This window comes from Ambystoma mexicanum, chromosome 2p (assembly GCF_040938575.1).
Source record: "Ambystoma mexicanum isolate Mex_15411 chromosome 2p, UKY_AmexF1_1, whole genome shotgun sequence".
NCBI lineage: Eukaryota > Metazoa > Chordata > Amphibia > Caudata > Ambystomatidae > Ambystoma > Ambystoma mexicanum.
The window spans coordinates 1,146,538,328-1,146,549,273 of record NC_090923.1 but is presented as its reverse complement, the minus strand read 5'-3'; the positions used below and the strand labels follow the sequence as shown (position 1 = coordinate 1,146,549,273).

The window sequence follows — 10,946 nt, the reverse complement described above, 5'->3', positions numbered from 1 at the left end:
CACTTTCCCCACTTATTCAAGGAGTGGAGTTTGTATATATAATTGTACCAGTCCTAAAATATGTTGGGAAGGGTGTTTAGTGGGGCAAATAAATATAATTTGCCCAATGATGTTTTTGCAGCGTTAAAATCCCATACAACCAGTTAAATTGACTACTATTTGGCAGTTTTCCTTGTGGACTCCATACAGGAGTACAGTATGGATGCGCCCCATGCAGGACAGAGCTGCCTGCCCAAAATATATGAGTGAAGTAAAAGAAAACTGAGGGCCCGGGGCAGAAAGAGCAAAGAAAGACATGCAGCTGAATCTGTACCCTCTGGCAAACACAGAGGTTGTAGGTGGCACTCATTCGAGTCTCCTGCCCGTCTTTCTACATTAGTGGTGAGCCTCAGCTTTGTGGAAGGAAGTGCACAGTAAAACTTTACAGTATGCTGCATCTAAGCCAGAGGTGATGGAAATTGGAAGTGTGAAGGAGGCTAAGCGCACCTCTGTTATGGCAGTGGGAACTTGTGCCGTGGGAGGGGCCCATGGTGTCTGTGGTACAACGTTCCAGTAATGAGTGAACGTGAGACATAGCAGAGATGGGTTAGCAGAGAAGACGCTCAGGGCCCAGGGATGACCAAGGCAGCCATTTTAGAGTTGAGTGGTTGCTACACTAAACTCAAGGAGAAATGATAGTGATGGGGGTTTCTTCATAAACATTGTCATATGCTGGTTTCGTCAGGGGATAGACCCTATTCTGAGGACATTTTTTGGGACTCGTGAATCAGTGGGCCAGAACAGGACAAGCAGCCAAAAGGTGGCCAACTGTCCACTAAAAGAAGTCGGTTTAATTGGTTGGAGTTTAAGGGCACACCGCAGCCCGGAGCACCATTCACCCTCTTCAGATTGGCTAACCAGCCCATCCACGCAGAAGATTTGGGAGGCAATCACCAGGCGCTACAACCCTATACATGACCAGCTATCACCGTTCTGCCTTGATAAAGACTACGGTGGAAACACGCGTTGGCTCCCCTCTCACCTGTACCCAGCCAATTGCTAGGCCTTTTGGTTTCATGTGTAACACAACATTAAAACTTTCACTGTTGACAACAAGTCAGGAGTTTTGCTCCATTATTTCAATATCCAAGATCTAACTTACTCATGGCTACAACAATTGGTTAAAAAGCCACCCGCAGCTTCACTAACAAGGTTTGTCAAATCATCTCCCTAAAAGAAGTGGCCAACATAGCGAGCGGACGAGGTGGCTGTGTTCATGCAGAGGAAAGAATCAAGGCACTGAGATGTGGGCAATTGGGGGTGGTTAACTTAGTTTCTCCTTTTTTCTCCTCCTTTTAACTACCTTCCCCTTTTACCACTGATAGCTGGGGGATGGGGCAATAACAGAGACTTCACCATTAGTAGTTATTTAAAGGCCAATGCTGTTATTGTGCGAAACTGAGATTAGCTTCACATTACCGCACAATTTGTAATGGCGCTTAGTAATGTGTTGTATCCTGCATAAGTATGAATGAGGTCTGAGTCAGTGTAAGAGCTGTGTTGGAATGCTAGGGGAGCCTGGAGTGTTGGGGCACCTGTGGATTCCAAGGGAGACGGTTAAGGACTTGGAGCTGGGCAAGGAAACAGGGAAGAAGCTACTAATGATCTCTCTCTCCTATAATATGAACTGAACCTGTAACCAAGAGAATAAAGCGCGTTTCCTTTTCGACATACCTGGGTCAACCTGGTTCCTGCTCCTTGTTATCACTGGATCAGGGTAGATCCTGCAGGAGGCAGGAAATTTGAATATTTGTAGTAATGGAGTTCTGGGTGTGTGATGTAGGGGGCACACAGGAGGCAGCAGGTTCTGCAGTTGTAGTGCAATTGCGTGGTAGTTGTGTGTGTGGAGTAGGCGTGTGCCTGCGTGGAGCAGGATTATGCGTGCGTGGAGTTGCACGTTTTTGGATGTTGACGTGTTAAAGTGTAGTTAAAAGTTACATGCATGTATTGGGGTCAGGTTCTCACATACTGGCCAGGTGTGTTTACCAGTGTAGATATAACCTTTAGGAGGAACCCCACGTTTTTTTTATGGAGGTTGGACACAGTAGAGTGCTCCAGTAGTAATTATCTTAGGGCATGGGGCCCATTTTTGAGGTCTGTAGACAGTTGTGGACACAGTAGAGTGTTCCGTGTTGACCTTAGGGCATGGGGCCCATTTATTTTGTTGAGGTCTGAAGTCAGTTTCCATCGCAGATTATGCGCATGAAATCTGGGGACATAGGTCCTCGGAATAGTAGTTAATTGTCTGCATTGGAGGTTATCGCTTCACAATTCTTTCAACTATGTAATGGTTGGAGTTTTAGTTAGGAGCAATGTTTGTTCTCCTAGTTTTCTGTAGTGCCAGGCGTTGCATGCGGGAAGAGGTGCTGTTTTATTATTGCACGCCAGTCTATTTTTATGGTTTTGAATACCAGTGGAGGGCACACAGGTGGTAGGCCAGTGGTCAATTTGTGGAGTTTTAGGGCATATCTGGACCAGGTAGGGTCCATACACTGGCATGCGTTACTGGACTTACGTTCAGTTATATTTATTAAAATTTAATTTCTGAGTTTTCAGGTCGCACCATTTATTGTTCCATCCTTGAGGTGTATCTGATTTTGGGTGTGCAAATTTTGAGTTTTGCATAGCGCTACCATTTTCCATCTTAGTAGTGGTTTGTTGTTTTACAGTTTTACATGACCTTTTTTGCTATGTATATTTTGCGCCACGTCTCTTTCTATCGTGGTTGCGTTTTGTATTTTTGTGATCTTAGTGTTGTATGTCCCTTTTCTTGATTTTTCATTCCTTTTTCCATGTTTTCTTTAGGGGAGGAGGATGAGGCATGGTTGTTGGGATATTTGTTTAGTGCATGGGATCATTGTTGGCATGTTTAGGACTATCTGTTTTGGCCATTGTGTACGTTTTCTAGATTTGTGGCTACACTATTTTGACAGGTGAGTTAGCCTCTGTCGGGGTGTTGGGTTTGCTCAAGTGTGGCAGACTTGAGGCCAGGAGTGGCAGGCCTAGCGGAAGGTGTTTTAGTTTGGTGGGTTTTGGTTTGTAGTTTTGGTTTTTGTTTGTCCATCGTGGCAAGGTTGTGCTTGGTGGTGGCAGCACCGAGACCCTGGTGTGGCAGGCCAGGGTGGAAGGAGTAGTAGAAATGTTGTGGTTGTTTGTCCTATCATGGTTGTGAGTGTATGCGTTTTCTTTTGATTGTAAAAGGGGGGGATGTGTTGTATCCTGCATAAGTATGAAAGAGGTCTGAGTCAGGTAAGAGCTGTGTTGGAATGCTAGGGGTGCCTGGAGTGTTGGGGCACCTGGGGATTCCAAGGGAGTCGGTTAAGGACTTGGAGCTCGGCAGGGAACCAGGGAAGAAGCTACTAATGATTTCTCTCTCCTATACTATGAACTGAACCTGTAACCAAGAGAATAAAGCGTGTTTCCTTTTCTACATACCTGGGTCAGCCTGGTTCCTGCTCCTTGTTATCACTGGCTCAGGGTATATCCTGCAGGAGGCAAGATACATCAAAAAGACACTCATAGCTGAGGAGGCTTAATGAGAAAAGTTATATTGGTTTTCCATTCATAATAAAAAGATGTAATCAAACAAAGTAAGAAAAGTAATCTGCTTTTAAGTTGGAGGCGGTTGTTCCTGAGGAGGTTTCTGTTCTGTCCATATTTGGTCATCACCATAATGCATTTAAAAAGAAAAGGATATGGTCGGCAACTTGCCCACCAATCCTTTCAAGCAAAGGGGTACAATTATCTAATGAACAGAAATCAGCACACAGGCCCAGCACCTGCCCAGCCAGACCCCAAGCAGTTGTGGGAGATTCTTCAACAAGGGTAATCCTGAGAGTGCAGGGAGATCAAGCCGCCTCAGAATGCCCAATACCAGGCCCAAAAGACAACTGAGGGGACCCTACAGGCAGAATGTGGGGGCAGGGGTGCCCTCTTATGCTCCCTTAGCAGAATGCGGGTTGGGATTTGTCCCATGAGACAGTAATGTCAGATGCTGAGCCCAGAAGGACTCACTCTTTGGTGTCACAAGCATTGCCCATATAGAGAATTATAGACAACCGGGATGTATTCCACTGTTCCGAGCGACAACCGATAGGCAACGAGAAGCGCGAGTGGCCGATGTTGCCTTTCTGAACCCCCAGGAGGACTAGATCCCTGTTTCTCAGAGCTACACGTCTGCAGTTTTAGGTTGTCTTTGGGACCCTTCTGAGATGCTGCCTCCCCTCCCTCACTTGTCCTTCAACCCCTCCCAGACCCTGAAAAAGGAAATACAATGCCAGATCACGTGCCACCCTGTGCCTACCTCCATCCCTCTCCAAAGGAAGACCACATCCCTGGCATCCTGTCCACCTCCCCTGACTTCTTCATGTTGGGTATCCACCTGCCTTCGGCCCAGTGCTAAAAGGGACAGCCATCCTTGGTGTCTTGCTACCATCCCCGACCTCCCTCAGCTCCCCTCCTCCCGCACCCTGTCACCAAGGGTGGATTGGAACTCAAGTAACCCTAGAAGAATTGTTCCAAGTGGCCCTATGTTACACCGGGAGAACAGGCCCAATGTTGTAGGTAGGGCTTGTGGGTGTTCTCCCACAAGAATATTTGGAAAAAATGAGTACAAATTGTAAATTTGTCCCTACAAAGGGATACAAAAGTAAACATAACAAAAAACGGACATATAGCAATCTTCGAGAGAGAGGAATTGCATACTGGAAGCTTCATAACACATTCCTGACTTCAAAGGGATGTAGAGGAGGAGGAGAAGACATGGAAGAAGGGGGAGAGTGCATGAGAGCGATGGTGAGGAGAGCATTTGGGTAACCAGACAAAAAAGGTCTATGGTGCAGAGGCCTATCCGGAAAGCTCCAGTGTTCCCTGTAAGCCTGTCCACCACTGCATGCCACTGCCTCCGAGTGCGCACTTCTTACTGGCAGAGAGAGCAACGCTGATCTCTAAGGGCGCCAAAGTAGTGGGTACCCGCGCTGTTAAATAGCACAGCAAAAGATTTTTCCGGAATGTGGAAAGCTTTAGCCAGGGCACTTCTCCCTGCTGTATGAATTTTTGCCTGAATTTCTTCTTCTGTCACAAACTGGGCAGTTAGTTCTTCACTGATGTGACAGGTTTCGACAGATGTCTTTCTCTCCACATCAAAAGTTTGGGAATGTCAGGCCACCGCTCAGGGCTATGTTATTAAATGTGTTGAGGTTAATATGTATTTCGAGGTTATTGTTTATTGTATTCTTTGATTCTTTGATTCAGGTTTATGTTGTTACCTGGGTGATAACCTGCTGGCCTAGTAACATTTGCTTTGTACTTGATATGTTTCTTTCGTGTTGAAAATAAGAAATAAGTTTAAAAAAAAAAAGTTTGTCTCAGATGCGCCTTCTCTGTGACATCATAAACATGGCTTGAAACATCTTCCTCTGTAACATCACACGTTTGACCCTGAATATCCTCCTCTGTGACATCACAGGCTTGCCTTGGAAGGTGTTCCTTCGTGATGTCTCATGCTTTGCCCAGAATGCCCTCCTCCCTGCCATCACAAACTTAGCCAACAAAGTTCTTCCTCAGGGGTGCAGAAGGCCAAGTCTGGAAGGGATTCCTCAGTGACGTTACAGGTTTGGTCCAGTGATGAAGACATACAGCTTAGCAAGGAATTTGGTGCTCATTCCCTGCCGGATCAGGGACATCTCTACATCCAGCAAAAAGTCTTTAGGCTCTTGCGGGGAGAACTGCAAGAAGACATAGCCCGTGTGGCTGTTTACTCGTCGTGTGCTGAAGTAGCCTTCTTCATTACCTCGCGGGATAGTAAGTATTGCAGCATCGCCAGCCACAACCGGGGAGGGGCTAATGCGGAAAATGTTGGCGGGGACATGGATGTTGCTGGGGAAGGTCAGCCGATAGTAGCTGATCCTCTGCGGCTCTGTCTGGCACTCCCGGAAATCACCACAAGTGAGTCGCTCACACCTCCTGAGGGGAACAGAAACACAGTAGTCAAAGATATGATGGCAAGCACTGGAAGGACATATACACCACACAACGAGAGAGGGAGTTACTACACGGTTCCCGCTGGTACACTGTTATGATGTGAGCTAGTCTTGTTCTGTTTCAATGGCCATGAATGCATGCTGATAGAATGTTGGTGTATGAATGATAGACAGCTCAGGGGAATGTTGAGTGAGTGTGAAGTGTGAGTGTTTCATGAATATCAGTTGGGGGCCTGAGCTGGATGTGAGAGGATGGCCGGTGGGTGTTTCTTCTGCCACTTGGTATATGCTGATATCTACCTGTCCATGTATCCTGTAAATACCTGCAAGTAACTGGATATGTATAAATGTACCTATCAGAGGCTAAAGCGGCTATAGCCCCTGGTCTTTTGGTTGCAGCCCCGGATAGAATCTCAGGAGCTACAGCCAAAAGGCTAGCTAGCCCCCAGTCCCAACAGTTCCAACATCATCATAGCCCCGGGTCTTTTCCAGACCTAGCAACACCCCTGGTACCTATGCACAATAAAGCAACCTAGATTCACTGCTATGGCTCCACAGCTGGTCTGTGTGTGGACATTGAGCGTCACTTCATTGTATTTACAACATGCACTTGAAACATCTGGACTCACAGAGACCAACACATGTTTTTACAGCAGTCTGAGTGAAAGAATGTGGCCAAAACACTTGATGTGGCACCGGAAGTAGATTAACTATGTGGACAAGCTTTGACCTGGCAGCAGTGATCTCTTGTCTCTCCATGGAAGGAATATGGTGTTACTGTCTAAGTCTTGACAAGAGGACTTTTCCCCATATACATCAATGGGGCCACAAGCCAAAACCATGGGACAGGTTTCTAGATCCCCCCACCCCCTTATGAACTTCTCAGGGAGGGTGATCCAGAGATCCACCATTTACCTCCTCCAGGTCAGTATCCTCTTGCTCAGGATGATAACCAGCCCCTTTGACCACCCTTCTGTCAATACCCAGGGTCACACAGGGAACCTTCACACCCACAGCACAGGATTGTCCCCTCCTCACCCAGTGGCACATTGAACAGTGTGCCTCACTAAAGCACATCTCTGGCCAACACGCATGCCACCCCCTACTGCCCTGTAGGACACACCTCTACCAAAGGCATCCCACCCAGGCACCTCTCCCACATGGCTCAATCAGGCACCCAATACATTTTGGGTGTTCGATTGAAGCACGCGCATGCCACAGAAGTAGAAACAAGAGCCCTTCTAAGGACGCCATCATAATCTGCATAGGTTCTTTCAGTGGCAAACATGTAGGCTTCAGCCTGCATCTCTCTCTCTCTCTCTCTCTCTCTCTCTCTCTCTCTCTCTCTCTCTATCTCTCTCTCTCTCTCTCTCTCGATCTTCCCTTATTTCGGGTGAGGTTTGAAGCTTCACAGGATAGCATGAGGCTATTTGGGGATTCAGCAATTGGATACAGCTCCCCACTTTATAACTTGGGCTTTTTGCATCAAAGTCTGGAGTGTTAGGAGATGAGACAGGTTGGTCAAAGGTGGTGCAAAAAAGGAATGTAATGAGGTCTTTGTGGAAATGTAAATGGTCTCTTTGGGGCTGGTGCAGGTTCCTTCCAGGGTCGGACTGGGGCATACAACTGTCTCGGGCACCAGTGAATACGTGGCCCACCGTTGCAAATGTCAATTCATTCCTTTTGTGACCGACTGTTTGAGTAGTACGCAAGGGGGAAATGAGGGGGGCCGGTTGATGAAATGTAATGCAAATGGTGCATTGGAGAATGCGAGGCAGTGATCCCGGAATCTGGAGCGGGAGCAGGGACTGGATGGGGGGAGATCGTTTCTGGCGGGGACAGGTACACAGTAGAGCAGCAGGCCTATCTCCCGAACGCAGGGGGAAAGATAGCCCCTCAATTTCACCAGCAACCTGAAGGGAAGCACCTGGTCATATTTCTACATCTATGATCTGGGCGTGTGCAACCAGAATGATTGATCGTGGTCACACTGTGACAATAAGGGTGTATAAGTCTGTGTTGATGTGCAGAATAGCATACTTCCCAGTGTCAGATATTTGGGGGTTAGGCAGTACTTCACATTTTACTGTTTACAAACCGGTGGCCTGTCCCCACATGTCGTCCATCTATTATTCCCCTTTGGTGCAGCTTTCCTGCCCCTCATATCCTCTATCTGTTATTCCTCTTTGGTGTGGCCTGCCCCTCATATCCTCTATCTGTTATTCCTCTTTGCCGTGGCCTGCCCCTCATATCCTCCATCTGTTATTCCTCTTTGGCGCGGCCTGCCCCTCATGTCCTCCATCTATTTTTCCTCTTTGGTGTGGCCTGCCCCTCATATCCTCTATCTGTTATTCCTCTTTGCCGTGGCCTGCCCCTCATATCCTCCATCTGTTATTCCTCTTTGGCGCGGCCTGCCCCTCATGTCCTTTATTATTACTCTTTGGTGTGGCCTGCCCCTCATATCTTCTATATGTTATTCCTCTTTGGCGTGGCCTGCCCCTCATATCCTCCATATGTTATTCCTCTTTGGTGCGGCCTGCCCTCGTGTCCTCCATCTGTTATTCCTCTTTGGAGCGGCCTGCTCCCCATGTCCTTTATTATTACTCTTTGGCTCAGATTGCCCCTCATGTCCTCCGTCTATTATTCCTCTTTGGCGCGGCCTGCCCCTCATATCCTCCATCTGTTATTCCTCTTTGGCACGGCCTGCCTGTCATGTCCTTTATTATTACTCTTTTTGCGTGGCCTGCCCCTCATATCCTCCATCTGTTATTCCTCTTTGGTGCGGCCTGCCCTCATGCCCTCCATATGTTATTCCTCTTTGGCGCGGCCTGCTCCTCATGTCCTTTATTATAACTCTTTGGCTCAGATTGCCCCTCATGTCCTCCGTCTATTGTTCCTCTTTGGCGCGGCCTGCCCCTCAGGTCCTTTATTATTACTCTGTGGCGCAGCCTGCCCCTCATATCGTCCATCTGTTATTCCTCTTTGGCACGGCCTGCTCCTCATGTCCTTTATTATTACTCTTTGGCTCAGATTGCCCCTCATGTCCTCCGTCTATTATTCCTCTTTGGCGTGGCCTGCCCCTCATATCCTCCATCTGTTATTCCTCTTTGGTGCGGCCTGCACTCATGTCCTTCATATGTTATTCCTCTTCGGCGCGACCTGCTCCTCATGTCCTTTATTATTACTCTTTGGCTCAGCTTGCCCCTCATGTCCTCCAACTATTATTCCTCTCTGGTGCAGCGTGATGCTCATACCCTTTATCTATTATTCCTCTTTGGTGTTGCCAGCCCCTCATGCCCTCTATCTATTATTCCTTTTTTGTGTGGCCTGCCCCTCATGTCCTCCATCTGTTTTTCCTCTTTAACGCGGCCTGCCCTTCATGTCCTTTATTATTACTCTTTGGTGCAGCCTGCCCCTCATGTCCTCCATCTGTTATTCCTCTTTGGCGCGGCCTGCCCCTCATGTCCTTTATTATTACTCTTTGGCGTAGCCTGCCCCTCATATCCTCCATCTGTTATTCGTCTTTGGCCTGGCCTGCCCCTCATGTCCTTTATTATTACTCTTTGGCGTGGCCTGCCCCTCATATCCTTTATTATTTCTCTCTGGCGTGCCCTGCCGCTCATATCCTCCATATGTTATTCCTCTTCGGCGCGACCTGCTCCTCATGTCCTTTATTATTACTCTTTGGCTCAGCTTGCCCCTCATGTCCTCCAACTATTATTCCTCTCTGGTGCAGCGTGATGCTCATACCCTTTATCTATTATTCCTCTTTGGTGTTGGCAGCCCCTCATGCCCTCTATCTATTATTCCTTTTTTGTGTGGCCTGCCCCTCATGTTCTCCATCTGTTTTTCCTCTTTGGTGAGGCCTGTCCCTCATATTCTGCATCTGTTATTCCTCTTTGGCACGGCCTGCCCCTCATGTCCTCTATCTGTTATTCCCCTTTGGTGCAGCCTGCCCCTAATGTCCTTTATTATTCCTCTCTGGTGCGGCCTGCCCCTCATGTCCTCCATGTGTTATTCCTCTTTGGCGCGGCCTGCCCCTCAGGTCCTTTATTATTTCTCTCTGGCGTGGCCTGCCCCTTATATCCTCCATCTGTTATTCCTCTTTGGCGCGGCCTGCCCCTCATATCCTCCATCTGTTATTCCTCTCTGGTGCAGCCTGCCCCTCATGTCCTCCATCTGTTATTCCTCTCTGGTGCAGCCTGCCCCTCATGTCCTCCATCTGTTATTCCTCTTTAGCGCGGCATGCCCATGTCCTTTATTATTACTCTTTGGTGCAGCCTGCCCCTCATATCCTCCATCTGTTATTCCTCTTTGGCGCGGCCTGCCCCTCATATGCTCCATCTGTTATTCCTCTCTGGTGCAGCCTGCCCCTCATGTCCTCCATCTTTTATTCCTCTTTGGCGCGGCCTGCCCCTCATGTCCTCCATCTGTTATTCCTCTTTGGCGCGGCCTGCCCCTAATGTCCTTTATTATTACTCTTTGGCGCAGCCTGCCCCTCATATCCTCCATCTGTTATTCCTCTTTGGCGCGGCCTGCCCCTCATGTCCTTTATTATTACTCTTTGGTGCAGCTTGCCCCTCATGTCCTCCAACTATTATTCCTCTCTGGTGCAGTGTGATCCTCAGACCCTTTATCTATCATTCCTCTTTGGTGTTGCCAGCCCCTCATGTCCTCTATCGATTATTCCTCTTTGGCGTGGCCTGGTCCTCTATCTGTTAATCCTCTCTGGTGTAGCCTGCCCCTCATGTCCTTTATCTGTTATTCCTCTTTAGCCATGTCTGCCATCTATTATTCCTTTTTTGTGTGGTCTGCCCCTCACGTCCTCCATCTGTTTTTCCCCTTTGGCGTGGCCTGGCCCTCATGCCCTCCATCTATTTTTCCTCTTTGGTGCGGCCTGCCCCTCATGTCCTTCATCTGTTATTC

At 48.0% G+C, this 10,946-nt stretch overlaps 1 protein-coding gene across 2 annotated transcripts in view; it reads right to left on the bottom strand.

Annotated features, from left to right (window-relative positions):
• Positions 1-3,571: 3,571 nt before the first annotated feature.
• The window catches only part of LOC138567242 (fibulin-2-like), a 1,012,531-nt gene continuing 1,005,156 nt past the window's right edge, over positions 3,572-10,946 (bottom strand). For both annotated transcript variants that reach the window (XM_069645241.1, XM_069645242.1), the window contains one exon: positions 3,572-6,003. In XM_069645241.1, the coding sequence (XP_069501342.1) occupies positions 5,646-6,003 (358 nt within the window). In that variant the 3' untranslated portion in view covers positions 3,572-5,645. The remainder of the gene's footprint in view (positions 6,004-10,946) is intronic.